General features: G+C 35.2%; 2 protein-coding genes across 2 annotated transcripts; both read right to left on the reverse strand.

Annotated features, from left to right (window-relative positions):
• Window positions 1-280: 280 nt before the first annotated feature.
• Window positions 281-11,298, reverse strand: LOC132163501 (spectrin beta chain, brain). Its single transcript, XM_059573810.2, has 15 exons — window positions 11,215-11,298; window positions 9,873-10,234; window positions 8,424-8,667; window positions 7,928-8,205; window positions 6,819-6,986; window positions 5,868-6,632; window positions 5,659-5,753; window positions 5,067-5,129; window positions 4,871-4,959; window positions 3,885-4,514; window positions 3,580-3,648; window positions 3,242-3,312; window positions 2,999-3,056; window positions 1,430-1,694; window positions 281-1,176 (listed from the first exon to the last, which is right to left on the reverse strand). Exons 2-15 carry the CDS (start codon window positions 10,145-10,147, stop codon window positions 440-442), a joined length of 3,807 nt encoding a protein of 1,268 aa, XP_059429793.2. The 5' UTR covers window positions 10,148-10,234; window positions 11,215-11,298; the 3' UTR covers window positions 281-439.
• A 2,771-nt stretch (window positions 11,299-14,069) lies between these two features.
• Window positions 14,070-17,631, reverse strand: LOC132163805 (uncharacterized). The gene is made up of 6 exons (XM_059574176.2): window positions 17,535-17,631; window positions 16,497-16,820; window positions 15,809-16,020; window positions 15,444-15,705; window positions 14,891-15,258; window positions 14,070-14,389 (listed from the first exon to the last, which is right to left on the reverse strand). Exons 2-5 carry the CDS (start codon window positions 16,746-16,748, stop codon window positions 14,923-14,925), a joined length of 1,062 nt encoding a protein of 353 aa, XP_059430159.1. The 5' UTR covers window positions 16,749-16,820; window positions 17,535-17,631; the 3' UTR covers window positions 14,070-14,389; window positions 14,891-14,922.
• Between the last annotated feature and the right edge of the window lie 2,132 nt (window positions 17,632-19,763).

Here is a 19,763-nt window from a genome sequence, read left to right on the forward strand (position 1 = left end):
CTACTTTGTGTGAACAACTGCTATGATTTTCTTGACAAGTCATATGAGCAAATAAAATTTGTTTGGCTTACTCATAGCACATTTCATTAATACATTAGCATGTATTAATGGTTCAATAATCTCAGAAACATGTTCTTTAAACAAACAGGAGGGTATATTTCATCTTATGTTTCAAATGTTTCTGCACAATATCAACTCAAAGGTTCCACAAGGAATGACATAATTGACCCTTTTGGACAAAAGCTGCACATCAAAATCAATCTACAATGGAGAACCTTGGTACTGGAAAGGGGCAATCATATTTCTTCAATGACTTGACAATTCATACAGAAGAAATAACTATAACTATATTTATAATCTTTGATCAATTTGTTTCAGCTAGACTAGTTGGTCTTCAATTAGTCATCTAAATTCATATTTCTGGCAAGATCATCCATCATCAGAACATGTGCAACTCTGTGAGATCATCCATCGGTATTTCGAGACCAATAGAATCATGGTCTTGCAAGCCATCTTCGTCAAAGTTCAACCAAGAACTCAGATCTTGAGGTCCAACAATATCATTGGATACACCTAGTGCTTCCACTGAATCTAATTCAGGTAGTTGCAAATTTGCAAAATGATTAGGTTCCTCAGACTCTTTAGATGATTTCTTAGGAATATTACCGGGTAAGGTTGAACCCGCTTCCCTGCTTATTTTATTGCAGACGGTGGACGCTGGTTGATTAGATCCACGAACTGGTGGACAACCAGGTTCTGGAGCTTCCATAAACCTGCCATGGAAACCACTTCCTGACGTTGATAGATGAATATTCTTTTGCTTGGGCTTTGCTTTTGTTTTGCGCTCACTCCGGAAGCCGTCCAATGACGGACGACTGGCTCCAGAGACAGAATTACTTCTTACATTATCTTTGTTCAGATCTCTCTCTCTATCACTTCTCTTACCCTTTAATCCACCAAGAACAGGGCCGTCAAGAGCTGATGTTGCCCTCGAGCAAGTATTTCCAACAACATCATCAATCAGCATCTCCCTCTTCTTTCCTTTGATGAACACAGAGCTATGCTTGGAAGAAGCTTGTTCAGAAGAGTGAATGACACTTTGGAAAGCATCTGATGAACCTCTGTCAATATTATCGCTAGGAGAATCATATCTCTCAAAAGCACTAGAAACAGCACCTGTGGCAGCAAACAGAAACGCAAAAACTCCTAGTCGTTAAACTGACGCAAATAAACCACAAAATTGCAGAAGCTACAGCTGAAAGATGTTTATCTTAAAAGTGAAAAGTAGCTCAAAAAAATTTAAAAAAAAAAAAGCAAGCCACAATCCCCAAGCCAGAGATTTCTAGAATATAGCCTTACCTAGAATAGAATATGACAAATGGCAATATCGCCATCATAAAAAAGCATGTAAATATTTCACTTGACATACCTGATCCCCTGGCTTCCGCTTGGTGGGAAGCTTCATTGCATGTGTTACTGGCAGTTCCTGAGCCAACACAGTCAACCGATTTTGTGTCATTATTGCATGGAGATACAGAGAAGAGGACATCCTGCAGTGCAGGCTCACTAAAGCAACTAGTGCCAGTATCTTCGAATTTTCGACATCTAGCAAGAGTGCGCTTGACAAAAGCCAATGCAACATGTTTTGAAACCTTACGCACTGCACTTTTTGAAGCACAACTCCTACGGCAAGCCTGGAAAAAAGATCAATTTGACAGAAATTAATGATTTATGATTCATGAAATGACTCTGAATCAGATTACTCATTTGATTAAAACAATCACCTTACTTGCACGTGATTAATTACAGAGACAATTGTACCAAAGAAAGATACTCCACAAGGCTCATAAAGTTGCTCATTATACAGACATGGCGCATACACAATGAACTAACACACTGAATTTAGATACAACCATAAAGTTAAGATCAAAATCTGTAATATCAGCGAGATAGTGGTGAAGAAGTCAGAAAACAAAGCAGCAACGAAAACTAGGAAAATTTTGCTATTAAAGACAAGCAATACTACATTATATTAAACTCCAATGACAAATGTTGACACACAGAATACTCCAAATCCACCTGACATGCAATAAGCAATTAGGCCTTAGACTGAGACTACATTGCCAACCAAGTTACTAGGAATAAATATTTGCATTTATGATACCAACAAGATTGATGAAATGTCAATATATTGGTAGTATGAGTTGAAACCGTCAAGGATATGTTTGGTATAATGGCATCAGAGCATGTAAATTTGAAATTCCAAACACCAACCACATACAAAGCCATGCTCCAAAAAATAAGACAAACCAATGACCTAACGTATCATCACATATATTAAAATGCTGCATCTCTCTATGTGACACTATCGACACACAACTCCAAAAGTTAAGTTCAAAACCATTTCACCAATTTACCATATTACAAATGGTTTGTATTGTTTCTAAATGACACCGGTAAGACTTTTCCACGAACGATTAAAGCTTACTGCACGGCTAAAGAATCACACCAATATCGGGTGATCAAAATAAACTAGAGCAGCAGTGACACTATTCATGCAACCATATTATCTGCTCTACATGCTCATGGGATGAACAATTGTTGCCGCATGTCACATTCACATGAACCTACAAACTGAACATAGAGCCAGCTTTCTATATTCTGATCCTATAATTTGGATTTAGACATTGAGAATAAAAATTAAAGGTGCAAAAATAGAAAAATCAAAAAATGTTTTATGGCTCCACGCCCAATAATGGAACACAATGCCCATGAAGCACCCTTAAAAAGTGAAATTGGAACCCTCATCATTTCAAAAAGACCCTCACTCAGCCATTGCTATTACAATCCAACCATTTGTTCCAATACACACTCACAAGAGAACACATCAAATGTAAAATCGATCTCCGGATCAGGAAGCAATACTAAATTGTCTATATGATAAGGATCCACAAAAATTGAGTCATAGTTGAATGAGTAAAGGGAAAAAACCAATTACCATCCGTTTTTGGTAAGCCATCTCAATAAGTTGGTCCATTGCAACTTCCTCCATAGTCCTGTGAATAAAACAACATTAATTTGAAAGAAGATTTTAAAAGCTTATATAGTCACCAGTCTGACAGAAAAGCAGGAGTAATATCAATTGGTTGGGGAATGGTCTTGGGTTTCTCTTAGTATTGACTGAAAAAAAAATATATATATATTAATATTTGTACAACATCTAAAACATTCTGAATCTTACCGTCCCTCCACATCTCTACCCTTCTGAATAGCTTCGTCAATCTTTCCCAAGTTTTTCTTCTTTATCCCAATCTATGATTCAGTGGAAAGCATTACAAAATATGAGAAAGATGCCAGGAATTTAATAAAAATTGGGGGAAAATAATAATATAATTCAATCAAGATAGAAACAAAATGATTTAGAAAAAAAAAAAAAAAAAAAAACCAACCCTTCAAAAAGTAAAATACTGTGAAAATACACTCTAACTTATACTTAAATACTGGTAATTGTATAGCCCTCATAAGTAGGAAAATTAATGCGTATAGCCCTCAGAAGTAGGAAAATTAATGCAAGACAACCTGTTGGTACAGTCCTTCCTTAAGTTCGATAATATCCTGATTAATCACATCTCCCTCTGCTAGATTGGGCTGCAAACAAGGCAAAAGAAGCACCCACAGAGAAAGCATTAAAAATAAGCAACATCACAATATATAAAATAAAGAGATTAATTACTGCCATGAAAGTCATCAAGAAAATTCTTAATATGTATCAATATTAAGCAACATAACGATACAAAATTCTTAATTACTGCCATAACCATACATGCAGAATTCTTCCATGAAGCTTCTAAAATGGATTCAATATAAGATATGTAGAACCATACCAATGTCTCTGGATATAAGCCAATACTCTGCAGTTCCAATAGAAGCCTGTCATCCAGACACAATAGCTGATATTGGCAGTTAGAGGAAGACAGACTGCCAACATTTAATTCCCTAGGTTGCAGCTGACCAAGATCATTTGAACAAATTTCACTGGCGTGTCCCAGATCAGAATGGGAAAAGTCATCATCTCCCCGCCACTGTTCACTGCTAGTTAAAGAACTGGACATGCTTGGGTTCCTAACTGAGTTAGATGCAACACTCTTATCACAAGAGAGTCTGTCTAACAAGTAATTCTTCTGAGTCTGGTAATCCACTTCCGACTCAACTTCAGATTCCATTCTGTCCCAATCTTTAGGCTCAATATCAATATGGTTACATGAACCACAATGAGAATCATCACTACCATACTGCAGAGACAAATTTTTCCCTTCACCATGGAGGTGAAATTCTTCAATTTCATCTTCTTCTATCAAAGCAGAAAGAACTCGTTGGTACAATGGAGTAACTTTGTCCAACTTTCTCGTGTCAAATCTTCCATGAAAAGAATCGGCCTCAGCTAATTCTTGATTGGAGTGGCTTCTTTGTCTTGTGGCAGAACAATCATTTGCTTCTTTAAGCACACTAACACCCTGTGGGGATGAAAGAAGTTGACAACTCATCAATATTTCTTCAAGAAATTTGGCTCCATACCTAGATATCCATTTTTCCATTATACTTTGGTTGAAATCAGCATAAACTTAATTTTAGTCACTGAAGTGTTAAATAACTATAAGGGATCAGCATGAAATCTTTTCTATATATATATATAAAATAGTACTTTCATACCAATACATTATATACCATGCCAAAGATATGAGACAAAAAACTCTCCTCAAGATCCTCCACAAAACTTAGCTGATATGATATCAAAAGAAGAAGGAAAATTATAATTCTCAGTCCCAAAAGTAATCTATGAAGTCTTAATACCATCCCTGTATCCCAATACCTGTTGCTTCAAGTAGGACAAATCCTCTGAGCTGACAGAAGCAAAAATAGATTCCATTTTATTCCAAAATGGACCAGAACAGGCAAGACCTACAGAAACAAGCCAGTATTTAATGATAAGCACAAATAATACAAAAGTGCCGCCTTTCTGGAGAAGGTCTAAAATTAGAAAAAAGAAATGAAGTCAAGAGCCATACTTCTAGCATTACGAGCAGCATTTGCAGCTACAAATAGTTCTTCACGATCATCATCAGACTCACCTGGAAAATTATAACAATTAAAACTAAAAACTATGTCCAATTGTGATAAATTTTAATCAAGGAGACATGCAAGTAGCCAACATATTTCACACAACTAAATTACTCAAGACACGCATATATATATGCATATAAATATTAAAAATGAAAAATATAGTCAAAACATAACAAAAAAAAAAAAAATCCTATGAAAATATAGAAATACAACCAAAAATAAAAACAAAATAAAATAAAAAGAGCTTTCCTTGAAAGGCATTGAACTATGCAACAGGAATACAAGCACGGAATCTGGTCTTGAACACTCATTACACACTAAGCTTTGAAATGCAATAACTGCAGTAACATTAACATGTGAAAATATGTCAAACTGGGCCAGAAGGGCTAAAATAATGCTGATCTTGCCACCAAACTTTGATATTGTAATGTCTCAAACCAAAAGTTCCAAATATCAGAAAACATTAGCATATGACATATTGAATCAAAAACTTTAAAGCCAAGCAAGATGAAGTTTCATGGTTTAGTTCGATATTACCAGTAAAATTTGAAGAACCATTGTTTATTATCGGCCCAACACGAATCAAAGCCTTGCGGTCTTTCAGCTTTTTTGAAGGTGGACGGCCTGATTTACTGAAATGCAAGAGAATAGTAGTTGAATAAAAAAAAAGAGAGATTTCTCATAAAATCAATAGACAATTCATGGTCCCAATTCATATTGTACAAAAGCAAAAAAGTTGTGTACACCTTCTATTCTTTTCAGAATTAGCCCTCACGCTTTGCAATGGCTTTGTCGTCAATAGATGCTCCAACTTCTCCCCCACTGGAGGAATTACCGGCCTTGTTAAGGATGAACCCCTTCCATTCCTTCCTTGTCGCTGCGCACCATCTCCAATTTCAATACTTGGTATTTTATTCTTCTTCGTCGGTAACACAAAAGCCCCACCTTTATGAGTTGCAGTCAAAGCAACTTCTACACTATCTATCCCTTTCTCTTTCAATTTGTTTTCTCCAGCACCTGATTCTTCACTTTCAGATAACCCAAATGGAGATGAAACACTCTCACGTTCCCTCTTAACTTTTAGGGTATTGTTATCTACACTGCTGGCCAGTAGTGATCCACTGGTCCCCAGAGATGAAGTTTTCACACTCAAATCACTAGTTGCAAAGCCTTGGGACGAAATCTGAGTTTCAGCATGGTTTGAGACCGGAGAAACTAAATTTGATCTCCTTGTGCGTGAGTTTTTATGTGGTCTCTGACCAACCCACTGGGTCATAGGATGTATGGATGAGCCTGTGGACATCATACGCTTTTGGTTATTTGTCACACCTACAACTGGAACTTTATTTAGACCTGTAGTCTGTTCACAACCTTGAAAGGCTCCAGATGAATGGTGAACATTAGGAGATGAATCTAGTCCCATGATGGAACCAGTCCGTGGTGCCCTGGAAACTTTTCCTTTTACTACTGTATTAGGACTGCCTGATGGAATATCCTCCTGAATATTTGCCCTAATAAAATAAAGCCACAAAAAAGTTCAAAACATCATCATAACCACAACAATGAAAAACACGAAATATTAAAAACGTCAAGGCAATCAGCTGCGGAACATAATGGCCTTCAATCACATGTTTTTACTGATTCTGAAACTCCACCGGAGACCATTAGAATGAAAATGTCAAGAAGGAAATGCATACTTATTGTTTCCTTTCGCTAAAAGTCTCTGTTCCAATACAACTGCACGGTCCCTTGGAAGAGGGGCACGTTCCAGTTCATTCCTGACTGCTGTGCAAGCATCTGAAGTAGCAGGCTCAAAAGAACCATCCAACTTGTTGATTCCACTAACTCCAGGGGAAGACTTCAATCTGCGACAAATAAAAAGCCTAAGAACAGAAAAATCTTTCTTCTCACTTTTTATTTTCTTTCTCAGTTGTGGAGAATTACATAGAATAAATTTACTACCCACGTATTAATGTCTGAACCAGTATAACACAAGCAAACAATATAACATTGAGGGAAAGAATAGATTGCAGTGTTAGATTCAGTTTCTGCGCCTTCTCCCCTCCAAAACACACATTTGCAGATGCATGATACTAGGCTCACGCCCAATGATGCAAGCAACATGGTTCAAGAAAAAATTTCTGGCTGTAAGGAACACACACACACATCAAGTGGGTCTAGAATCCAAAACCTCACCCTCCACCACGTCCATACAGGAGAGGAGTAGTCATTTAAGCTAGAGCTCTTTGGTCAAGCTTCAAGAAAAATTGCTAGCTTAAACAAGACTAGTCAAGTAAAAATTGATTAGAACAATGAACTTAAGCTAGTTGGTTAATAGTTGTGCCATATAAGATACATGTCACATTGATTTTTCTTTAATCTGTCACTAGTTATACATTTCTATTAAAATCTTTTCCAAACAAAGAACAAAATGTACAGGTCTCATAAAAAGAAAAATTAGTTGTACCAAAGGTTCTGTCAGCAACAAACTCAACAAGTTTCTCTCACAAGTTACTGTAATATATTCAAATGAAATGAACTAAAACAACCCACAAATAATAACAATAAAGACAAAAGCAACAACATAAATAAAAATTTAGAAAAGAACAAGTCACTTATAAGAAGCAGCTGATGAAAATGAACAGTGAACCTCAGCACATAATTCTAAAAACAAAGACAAATTTTGTCAAAATCAATAGTACCGTCTGTACTAAGACAAGAAAATCTATAACCACTTACCAGTTACATTAGAATGAAGAGATTATTCCAAATCAGGACTTGTATTTATCGATCTACAATACAATACCTGAAACTATGGGCGTCACAAGAACGCAACTTAGAATCCGCATTCAGCTTTGGATGTGTAGCTCGTTTTGTATCCCGCTCACCAGTTACTACTCTATTACCTACAGCTCCAACAGAACGTTTCTTCTTTATCTTTTGATCCAATCCTTCACCACCAGCAAGCAGTCGACGAGTCTTTTCTTCAATCCGAACAGAAACCCCACTAAATGGCTCGAGCAGATCTCCATCCTTTTCTGTGACCATCTGCTGCCTTGAGGTCACAGCAGACCTACTATCTGCCTGGTGGCATTTAGAAAACAGAATGATTAACAAAAAAAAAATAAAAAAATTCAATGATCCCTTCAGAGAACTACCAATTACTTGCAGTGAGAGATTGGACTTAAAAACTACCCCCTCTAAATTTAATGCCACTCCCATTAAAGTAATTTGCAAACAGAGTTGACGGCTGAATATTAGAGAAATAGATGAGAGCTAAATATTAATATTCAAATACAGACCCGCACATCCGCTGCTGATGTACGAACACGCTTATTCAACCCAATACTCTTGGTTCTGTCCTCCAATCTTTGAGTCACAGTGTCATGAGAGTTTCTGTGAATCTGGCTTCCCATCTTTGCTAAGTTTACTCCACCAGATCTCTCACTTGATGAAAGATCACCACGCGGTCGCTTCTTTGAGCTTAAGGCTTCCCTATATTTGTCCAATTTGTGAATGGATTCACGTAACATTTTCGCTCTATCCCTGGCAGCAATCACCGCAGTCTCATTAGTACACCACAACATATACTATAAAATACGCATTTGTACATAAATGATACTCATACATAATTAAAGGGAAAAAAAAAAAAAAATTCCGGTTTAGCACATAAAAATCGGACTAGCGGGAAAATACATAATACATGTTCCTTTTTTTTAAAAAAAAAAGAAACACACACATCAAATATTTAATAATAATGCATTGCAGCTGACAACTATTAGCCTGGTCATCATTATATATGGGTTTCTTGCAAACTTATGGTATCATTACCAGCAATAAATCATTATTATTCAAGATATTTTAATCTCCATCTCTGAATTTCCATACTGTTTTACTTATCAAAAATAAAATAAACTAAACTTATCAAAAATCTATCTTCAATCCAATAGGATTCTGTTGTTTACAATTTGTTATATATAGGAGTTTTTAAGTCCCAAACTTTTTACACAACTCTGCAATGTACCAAGACATATTTCTACTCGCAATTTCTATGTTTCTGTTTCTATACCAATTTTCCAAAGTTTTTTAAAGCATGAACTATTATGTAACCAGGTATATTTGTTATTCCATATTTTATTAACCATGCACAACTTAAAAGGTCCTGTGGGCACTTCATTGAGAAGCATATTACATATAACCAAATTCTTAGATCCCCAACCTATGCTGAACCATACACATTTCCACAACAGGCAGCAATATTTGATTAGAAGAATGTCAAAATGTGCTCAGGGGTCTATGAAGACTTTCTAAAATCAGAACAAATGCAGGTGACCAGAGAACATGTTCACACAAAAGAAAGGACCATTCGAGGTTTTTTTTCTCTTCTTATAGAAATACATTCATATATATTTTTCTATATATTTATATGAATGCCTTAAAAGAAGATATTTCATTGTTTCATGTAATTGTATCCTATTTACAATAAGGTAGAAGACATATTTCATTTATACCATGATGTATAAGAAATTCCATGCATCATGACTCGTGCCATTACCCCCTCTTCCATTTCCAAATAGATACCGTTGATATCCCATCAATTCCTAAGTTGTTACTGCTGCTTCAATCATGAAACATGCTCATTCTGCTTCAATCATGAAGCATAGAATTGTGTTCTTTCTTAATGAAAGACACTCATGTTATTAAAACCATAACATGTGATAGGAACTTGCAATAGAATGAATAAAATATACCTGGCCTTTCTAGAGGCATCTTGTACACTTTCTTTGAAGTGCTTTAGCTCCTCTGTAGCTACTGGAGCTGGAGGTTTAGGGTGGGAAACTCCAAAGGAATGGTCCTCTGATGTACTTCCAAGAGGAACACCCAGAACCCTTCTTAGCTCTCCCGAGCGCGTATATTTCTGACTGCCCAATATAATCGGGTCCAACGGCAAACACTGAGTCAAGGGTGGCATATCTGGTGACGGTGTTGCACTCCCACGGCTAACATGATTCCCCGAATTGAACATTATGCATTTCACACCCTTAGTACGACTTCCAAACCCATACAAATAGACCCTGGACCTTGTCCAAAATCAATTTGAGTCTCTTACTTCCTGCCATAATTCAATGATGCATCTGGATAATGAGCATTGTATTGACTACCCTCCAAAGTGTGTTACTAAAAATGCACAGGTGATGCAGTAACCAACAATAAACACTAGGAGAAGTTCATAATACTAAAGAAGAGTATGGTTCAGTTCAGGCTAACACTCACAACATTCGATGAGAAAATTGTGGGTGGGGGGGAATCTCGGAGCTCGAGAAATCAAAGAAGCCAGCTCAATTGAGCTTTTATTGAACTACTTGACTCGTTTGAGTTAGTTTGAATTTTCATATTCTAGAACAAAATAGCATAAAAGCTTAAAGTCAAACTCCAACCCAATCCCCATCCTGAACTCCTTCATCACACATCTAACTTCAATGCATTAAGCCAGCTCAATTGAGCTTTTATTGAACCACTTGACTCGTTTGAGTTAGTTTGAATTTTCATATTCCAGAACACAATAACATAAAAGCTTAAAGTCAAACTCCAACCCAATCCCCATCCTGAACTCCTTCATCACACATCTAACTTCAATGCATTCCATGAAATGACATAAAACTCACTTAATTATTCGATGAAACACGAAATTTTTTTACAATCAACCAACCATAACTACCTCCAAATCAGCAACAAACAAATCCACCACCAGAACCCTCATCGTATAGCTCTCAATTGTCAAGAAAATAAAGGAAACAAGAAAAACAAAAAAAGAACCAAAAAAAAAAAAAAAAAAAACTTAAATTTTCAATATTACTACAAAATGCTCCACAGCTTGTACAGCCATTTCGATCAATTTTTCTCTTTTTTCTTCCAAAACCTAAAAAAAAAATACAGCCAGGAATTTTCTTTTCCTCAGCTTTCTCGGCAACCAAACAGATTGAAACCCTAGGTGGAGGAGGGGAACAAAATTCGAAGCGGGAAGAGTTTGAATGAAATTAACGTGAAATTAGGTAAAATGCGTGAATTGGAGAGCGAAGAGTTGAAAATTACCTGAGATTCAACGAGGTCAAGCGCAGATCAAACGCGCAAAGTTTCCGACACAAAAAGTAAAAATAAGCGGGAGGGGGACGATATATATACGTCACATGAATATTATGTATTACCGTGTGGAAGTGCTGACTGGCGTCCCAGTGAGGTGAGAGGACAAATGTCTTTGGACAGCCTCGTAAAAAGTGTTAAGCTTATAAACAAATTTTACTGAAAAATTTTACTGATAAATTTTTACAAATTGATATGACACAATATAATTAACTTCACATCAATATATATTAAAAAAAAAAAAAAATTGGAAGAATGCTAAGCTTATAAATAAATTTTATTATTTTTTTATTATTATTTTTTTTTAATGTAAGAAATCTAAAGCATTTTTTCCTTTTCATTTTTTAAATAAATATATGAAAAATATTAACAAACAATTTAAAATATAAAATACTAATAAAATATTCAACTATTTTAAATATTAACAAACTAATCTAAAAATTAAAATACAAAATACTCACAAAATATTTAACTATTTTCACTTTAAGTCACGCTAAAACACTTTTTTCAAACAAAACAAAAAACTTCAAAAAGAATTAACAATAGAAAGTTTTTTTGTTTTTTTATTTTCCTTCTTGAACAAAGTGAAAAATAAAATGTTATTGGATGTGAAGAAAATGCAACTTTATTTGTTATTTTTATTTGTTATTTATTTTTCTTAAAACAATAATATTAACAAACAATACAAATACAAAACACTTATAAATACATCAAAACACTCAAGGAAGATTCTAGGAAAACTTATAGAATTATTCTAAAATTTATATATCTTAAGCCTTATTCCATTAATACTATACCGACAAACTTGCTTATCTTATAGGAAGTAACTTCTCTTTGCCATGTCCAAAAAAAAAAAAAAAAAAAAAAAAAAAACCTTCTTTCTTTGCCATTGTCGTTAGAATAGCTGCCATTTTTTTTTTTTTTTTTAAATGCCTTAGGCTCGGTTTGTTTTCGACCTAAAATGTTTTTCATCAACTGAATATATTTTAAGAAAATCATTATTCAAATATATATATATATATATATATATATATAACTTTAAATTACAAAAATATCCCAACTAGATCCCGCTCATGTCCTAACTGAGTCATCGCGGTATCTTGACTAAGTTCTCACAATGTCCTAATTGGGTCCCGGCGCAGTCCTGGTTATGTCCCCGCCAGGTCCTACTTGAGTCCTAGTCAAGTACTGACAAGGTCTCAACGGGGTCCCATTCAGCTCTCGAAGCGGTCTCGACCCAGTCCCAATAATGTCTCGGTCAGGTCCCGGCTACATCTTAGTTGGATCTGTCGATTTGAGAATGAGATACTCAAACTCAAAAAATAGTTTACGGTTTTAAAAAATGGAAATTATTTTTCGAAAATTAAAGAGGTTTTTTTGGTTAAATCGAAAATATTTTCCATTGACTATAATTTTCGGTAACACCAAACACTAAAAAATATGAAAAATATCTTATGAAAATCTCATTTTATGCCAAAACAAATGGAGCCTTAGTTTGGTTCTTTCTCATACCATACAAACAAATTGATAATCTCTTTGGAAGATCATGAAACAAGTTGGAGCAAATAACATGAACAATTTTTTTAAAGTGTTGGTACTCCTCTGCCTAATTTCGAGCCTGTTGAAGTGGACATGAATGACTATGAGCTAAGAGACTCACAAGTGCCTGATCAAGATGACTCACAAATACCTAAGCAGGCTGCACAACAGCCTCCACAGTAGCCTCAACAACAGCCTGGTAGGGATGAGGGTAGGAGTCTGATGCTAGCATCCATTTGAATGACTTTCACAAAACAGATGAAAATGGGGACATTTATATAGAAAAAATGATGAGATTTTATGGGTTGCTACAACAAAAATGGTTTCAGCCCACAGCTGGTCAATCATCAAAGAAAGGGTGGAGAGAATGTAGAAGATGGTCCTAAAGATTACCCTATGTGGATAGTGGGGAGCTCATGAGCTTAGACAGTGAGTGTGATGATAAAGATACATCTATACCTACTAAAAAGGAGGTATTCAGAGTTTAATGGAATTCATTATATGAAAGAAACCATTAGTTTAAGGTGGGGTTGAAGTTCACTAAAAATATTTATGCTTAGAAATATTGGTACATTTATTATATATTAAGTAAGGTTTAAAGTCTGTTTGGGATTGCGTTGAGAAGTTTAAAAGTGCTTTTAGTACATAAAAAGTTGTGCCAAGTAAAAATAGGTCCATTTGGTAAAAAAAAAAGAAAAAAACATTTAAACACTTTTTGACTTTTTTTCCTATATAAAAAGGCTCAAAACTATATTTTGGAAAAGCTTAAAAATAAAAAAGCTATTTTCAGACTTCTTTTTATAGACAAAAGCTTTATTTTCCAACGCAATCATAAACAAACTCTTAATCATTTACGTGCACTCATGCATGTTCAATAATGCGATTAATTGAGAGATTTTTAATAGCATGTTAAAGGCTTTGTCATGGACGAAAGCATATAATACAGCTTGTTTTACTTATATAATAAATAGATTTCTATATACATTCATTGTGCTTTGTTGCTTTTATTGTTAGGCCTGTGTTTGGTATACAAGATAATTTCAAATCGTTGGCTACCAGAAAAATCTCCTTCATACAATGATCTAAATCTTCATTGTCAATTAGCATACATGCTATATAACTTATTTGGTGAAGCTTCGATTCCACACAGCCATTTTTCTGCCTTGCTGCTTGGTGCCCTCTCTTTGTGTCCAAGCCAAATCCTAGCTAGAAAAATGATGCAGTTGATGCTTGTAAATATCTCAATTGAATTATAATCATTGCTAAGCTATCAATAAAATTTGTATTATCTATTAATAATAATTTTGACAAATTCATGATTCTCTTTAATGTCAATATGTGCAACTCTGACAAATCTAAGAAATGAATACACTATCAGAATCTTTTAGTAGAATAATCGGAGCTAATATTCCTTCTGTTTGCTTTGAAATTGGATAGGTATTATGGTTATGGGAAAATTGTAGGACATGAGCTTTAACAACCAATTTGGAGCCCATCATTTTGCCTTTTTGTACCATATTGGTGCCAGTGCATCATTGTGGTCTTCAATTCCTTGCAATACCATACTGGTTGGTAGCAGCTTCTTCTCCTGCAATCACCAAAGAATTCAGACATCCATAATCTTAATTGACCTGGGTGTTGAAAGTCTGTTTCAATTCAATTGTTCCCCCTAAATGACCCCATACTTCTATTCTAATACTTGCAGAAAGCATAGAGCCTTTGGCCAATATTAAAATTCTTCAACATTTTTTAATTTACAAAGTGCACCAAGTTCTGAAACTTCCTAACTAAGTTCAAATTCAACATCAAAGAAATTCAATCAAGTATGCAAACCTATCTCTCGTTGGTAAATCTAAATTTCTAAAACTCTGGGATCACATCAGTCCTACATATCCGAGGTACTATTACAATTTAGGGACGTCACTTTGGCTCAATAGGTGAAGTAGGTCTTTATGCATAAAATGTACACAAACAAGGATTATACCTTTTAAATTTCCAGTAACAAATGTAATGTACATATTTGCCAATCTCTGAAAATTATGAATTAAAACCAAAACATTAAAAAAAAACAAAAAAACAAATCAATCACCTTTAAGTATTCTTTGTAAAGTGGAGACAACTTTAATACCAATCTCTGGCTGTTCTAGGTCTATATGAAACTGGTTCCTCTCGAAGCAAAAGCGCCCTTAAAATGGCCTCACATACACTAGAGTAATACACAAGCAAATGTCCACCATCTGGAACTTCATGGTATCGAATCCAAGGTAGCTTTCCTGAAACAAATCTTTGAAGCTCAAAGGGCACAACCTTATCCTCATAACCTTGCCATATGTGCACGGAGCTTTCATTTTGAGGGTATGGATTGCTAAGATCCATTGGATCAAAACCCCATTTTCCAAAAGCTAGCATAAAGTCACGGCGGAGAGTATCAAAAACACCTCGTTCTCGTAACTTATCCTGTAGGTTCAAACAAAAACTTTATCACAATCTCCATGAAACACAACTTCTTGGTATGGAATTTGGGCTCTCTGATATATATGTTATATACCTATGCATTGTTTAGCAGAAATTTTGAATAACTTAACTATAAGACCAAGGACCTTTTTCCTTCCAACTTTTGTGCGAATGGACATTTTAATTACCTTGGTGAGCATTGGGAATCCTGATATAGTCTTCAAAATATCTATATCTCGGTCATTGAAGAATAATGGGTTTCTTTCCAGGCCAGAAGTTGAAGGAAGCCATTTTTGAGTTGCCCACCAGTAGACTAGTCCAGGAGCATAATTTGCAAACCAGATTGACCACTGCAGAAGTTTCCTCCTATAGTCTTCCCTAATCAAACTATCAGGTAGAGAAGGCCACCAGTAATTCACAGTTGGGACTACAAAAGCCACACCTGCTAACCTGGAAAATGGTTTTGATGTAAGATGTAACAATAGGGTCTTGACATGACTGAGCATTAAAAAAAACATAAACCACGAAACTAGAAGTGAGGAGAGTGTTTTGCCTGTCTGGTATATATTTGAGACAACTCCATGTGGAGTATGATCCCATTGAGACTCCAATCACATAAAACTGGGATCCTAGCTGTAATTGATCAGCAAGTTCTTGAATATCAAGCGCTTCACCCTTTACCGTGCGCTTTGGGTCCGGATCACTTTCTCCGTATCCCGCTCGATCAAATAGTAGAAAATATATGCCCAATTCATCTATTAGTTCCTGGGAAACTAAAGCAGTGTGAAATTCACCTCATTTGAAATTTTACAGGGCTATATCTTTTAGTATATTGAACGGACATATTATTTCTTCCTTGATTATATCAGGATTCTTGTAAACCAGGCATATATATACATATGAATTATGATGATGTCTCAACAAACCGAAATAAATAAAGGATCTTTAAAAGCATAGATTGTATGAAACCTCTTGATATGCGCATGAGTGTGTGATTAAAATTGCTTTCAGGCCCTTTTACAGTGCTTTTTCCTTTAGATTATTTCGTGACACGAATAGTAACTGGGTTTGGTATATGTTTAGTGAACAATTTCCAGTAGTTTCAAGAGTTTTCTACCAGTATTCATTCAACTGCAGACAGTTAACAATCTAATTTTCTACCTATAAACAATCCAACTGAGAATATTTTCAAGCTTCAGATTCTCATAAAGGAGGTTGGAAAGAGAGATTTATGAATGTACTTGGGGTGCCAGAAAGTTCATCTCTTTGGAGCTTCCGAGGCCATGCACAAGAATGATCTTGTATTTAGCTTTTTCTTTGGGGATACCTCTCTCTCTGTAAGCCAAGTACCTTCCATCTTTGAGCCTGATTCTTAATGAGGTTACAGGAGAATGCTCTGCTGCCCTAGTAGTTTGTGGAGGGGGGAGTTGTGTTGCCTGAAAAACCATTCCCAAGAGACCCATCAGCAAGACCACAGCCGTTTTGGAAACCATTCCTGAAGGAATAAAAGGTAGATCCGGCTGACAGACCCCAGACCCTCTTCCCAAATCAACTTGAATCTCTTCCTGCCATAACAAAATGATGCAACCAGATAATGAGCATTGTATTGACTACCCTCCAAAGTTTGTTACTAAAAATGCACAGGTAATGAAGTAACCAACAATAAACACTAGGACAAATTCAGAATACTAGAGAAGACTACTGTTTAATTCAGGCTACCACTAACAATAGTCAAGAAAGCCAGCACAGTTGACCCATATACAACAACTTGGCTAGGTTGGTTTAGTTGAAATCTCATATTCCAGAAGAAAAATAACATAAAAGCTTAAAAGTCAAACTCCACCCAATCCCCACCTTGAACTCCTTTTCCCTAGGACCCAAACATCAAATTTTAATGCTTTCCATGAATTGACATAAAACCAACTTAATTACTCGAACAAACAGGAAAGTATTTTAAAACCAAACAACCATAACCACTCCAAAAACGGCAACAAGCAAAGCCAACACCCCCACCACCCTCATCATATAATATATCCCTCGATTGTCAAGAAAATAAGACAAACCCAAAAAGAAGAAGTGAATTCTCAGTATCACAACAAACTTTTCCACACCTTATACAGCCATTTTGGCTCAAATTTTCCCGTTTTTCAAAATTTTATTTCAAAATTTGCAACCCTAGGTGGAGGGAAATAAAATTCAAAGCGGGAGGAGTTTCAATGAAATTAAAGAGAAAGTAGATAGAATGCGCTAAGTGGAGAGCGAAGAGTGGAAAAAAGTACCTGGGATTCAAGGGGGTGAAGCGCAGATCAATCGCGCAAAGCTTCGGAGACAAAAGAGTAAAAATGTAAACAAAGCGGGAGGGAGACGATATTTATACGTCACAGGAACATTTATGTTTTACCGTGCGCACGTGCTGCCAGATGTGCACTGACCATTGAGAGAACAAAAACATGTATGTACGTCACAGGTGGTCATGAGAAGACCATGGTATATTCCTTTGGCGGCGATCTCTAGCGACTTCCGACGGTAACTGGGAATGAACTTCGAGAGGGTGCGAGAAGAATAAACTTAAAACTCTGAAAATAATTTACGCTTTTAAAGGTTTGGATTGAAATCAAAATCTCGGTTTTAAAAAGTGTAACATGTAGTACTTGTTGTAAATCTAAATATCAAGTTGGTCCTTACGTCCAAATTCCGTCAATTCTTTTAACGAAGATTCACGTCAACACGCTTAAAAATATTTAGATGAGTTTTTAATATTCCTTAAAAATTAAAAATATAAATTTTATTTTGTAAAAAGCACGTTGGACAAAATGAGAGTGGCCGACCATATCATTTTGGACAAGGTTTGGCTAGCCAAACTACCTTATCAATCACAAAAGAGTGACAATGCCAGAGTGACAATGCCAAATTTCTTTTAATCTTTTTTTTTTTTTTTTCACCTTTTGTAATATATATATATATAGAAGAGAGGAAAAAAGAGAGTCAAAAATTGGTCAGAAAAAAATCCAAATATGTAGTAATATGTGTAGTAAGATGATGAGCCTATGACCCACACTCCACACTGTAAAGATGCTGCTACCCAATATCAAACCACAAATAATTGAGGTTGGACTTTGATATATATAGTAGATTTATTTTCACAGACCCATACTCTTCAAGGACAACTCTTTAAGAATTTAAATTTATCATTCCTCTGAAGCACTTAATTTGGAAACACCTAGGAATCGTAGAATTGACTTGAATTGAATGGACAGAAGATGAGACATGTGCAATGTCCATTTGTTCGAATTTGGCAGCTAGAAATAGAAAAGGAAAGGAAAAAAAAAAATATATATATATATATATATATAGTGAAAAGAAAGTTAAAACTGTAGGAATTTTAACAAAAGATGCAACTGTTGCACGTTTCATTGTATACCTTAAAGAAGAAAGTAACAAAAACCAACAAAAAAAAAAAAAAATCCAATCTCAGATATGGGCATCAATCACCCACATAAAACAGACGGTTTATAAAGATAGTCATAAGTGTTAAGCACTATATTATCTAATTTGTAACGACTGAGAAAAAAACACTAGTTACATTTGTGCTATCACCCTAAAATAACTAATCAATTTGAAGCTTCATTAAAATTCCTTATAAAGCCTCGTTTCACCTAGTAATTAGGCAGTGTGAGACTTAAGGGTTTGTTCGGGATTGCGGTTTCAATACGTGCGATTTTAAAAATTACATTTTTAAAAATTGTGTTTTTGAATTCGCTATTTTTTAAAATCGTAAAGCCATTTGGTAAAACATGTTAAAAATATTTTTTTATCAAATATTTGTTATGTGAAATCATGATTTTGGTTTAAATTCGCGACTTTTTAAATAAACACCCACTAACCTGCTTATAGAATCGCAGATTTTTTTTTTTTTCTATTTTATATTAAGTGCTTTTTAAATCGCAATGCCAAGCGCCTTACGTTTTGTGATATCTTTTAGAAACGCAAATTATTCTTGCAAAATTGCAATTCCAAACACACCCTAACACTCATTACTATCTTTACAAACCTCCCACTATATGTGGGCTGTTTCTCATCTTTCAATATGAGACTGGTGCGTTACATAGTTAGTAAGTGAAACTAGGTTCTATAAGAAATTCTAAGAAAGCTCTAAATTGACAAGTTTTTTTAGGATGATAAAGCAGATATAGCTAGTGCTTTTTCTTTGGATTGTTACATCATCTTAATTTTTTTTTAAAAAAAATTATGTTTATAGATTTTGGTATACTAATGTTATATCAATTACTTGTGACTATTATCATGTGAGATTCAATCAATCACACTTATATGACGGAATTAGGGGGGACTGGATAGCCATGGTCGATGGTCCCTGCCATTTTGAAATTTGAGCTTAAAATATATATGGCTTATTTTTTTGGCCTAAAAATTACCCATATCAAAATTAGTCTTAATCCTTCGTTCATGCTTTCCCTCCTCCCGAGAAATCCTAGTTCCGTTCTGGTTAT

Source organism: Corylus avellana, chromosome 8, assembly GCF_965113065.1.
Source record: "Corylus avellana chromosome 8, dhCorAvel1.hap1.2, whole genome shotgun sequence".
Taxonomy (NCBI): Eukaryota; Viridiplantae; Streptophyta; class Magnoliopsida; order Fagales; family Betulaceae; genus Corylus; species Corylus avellana.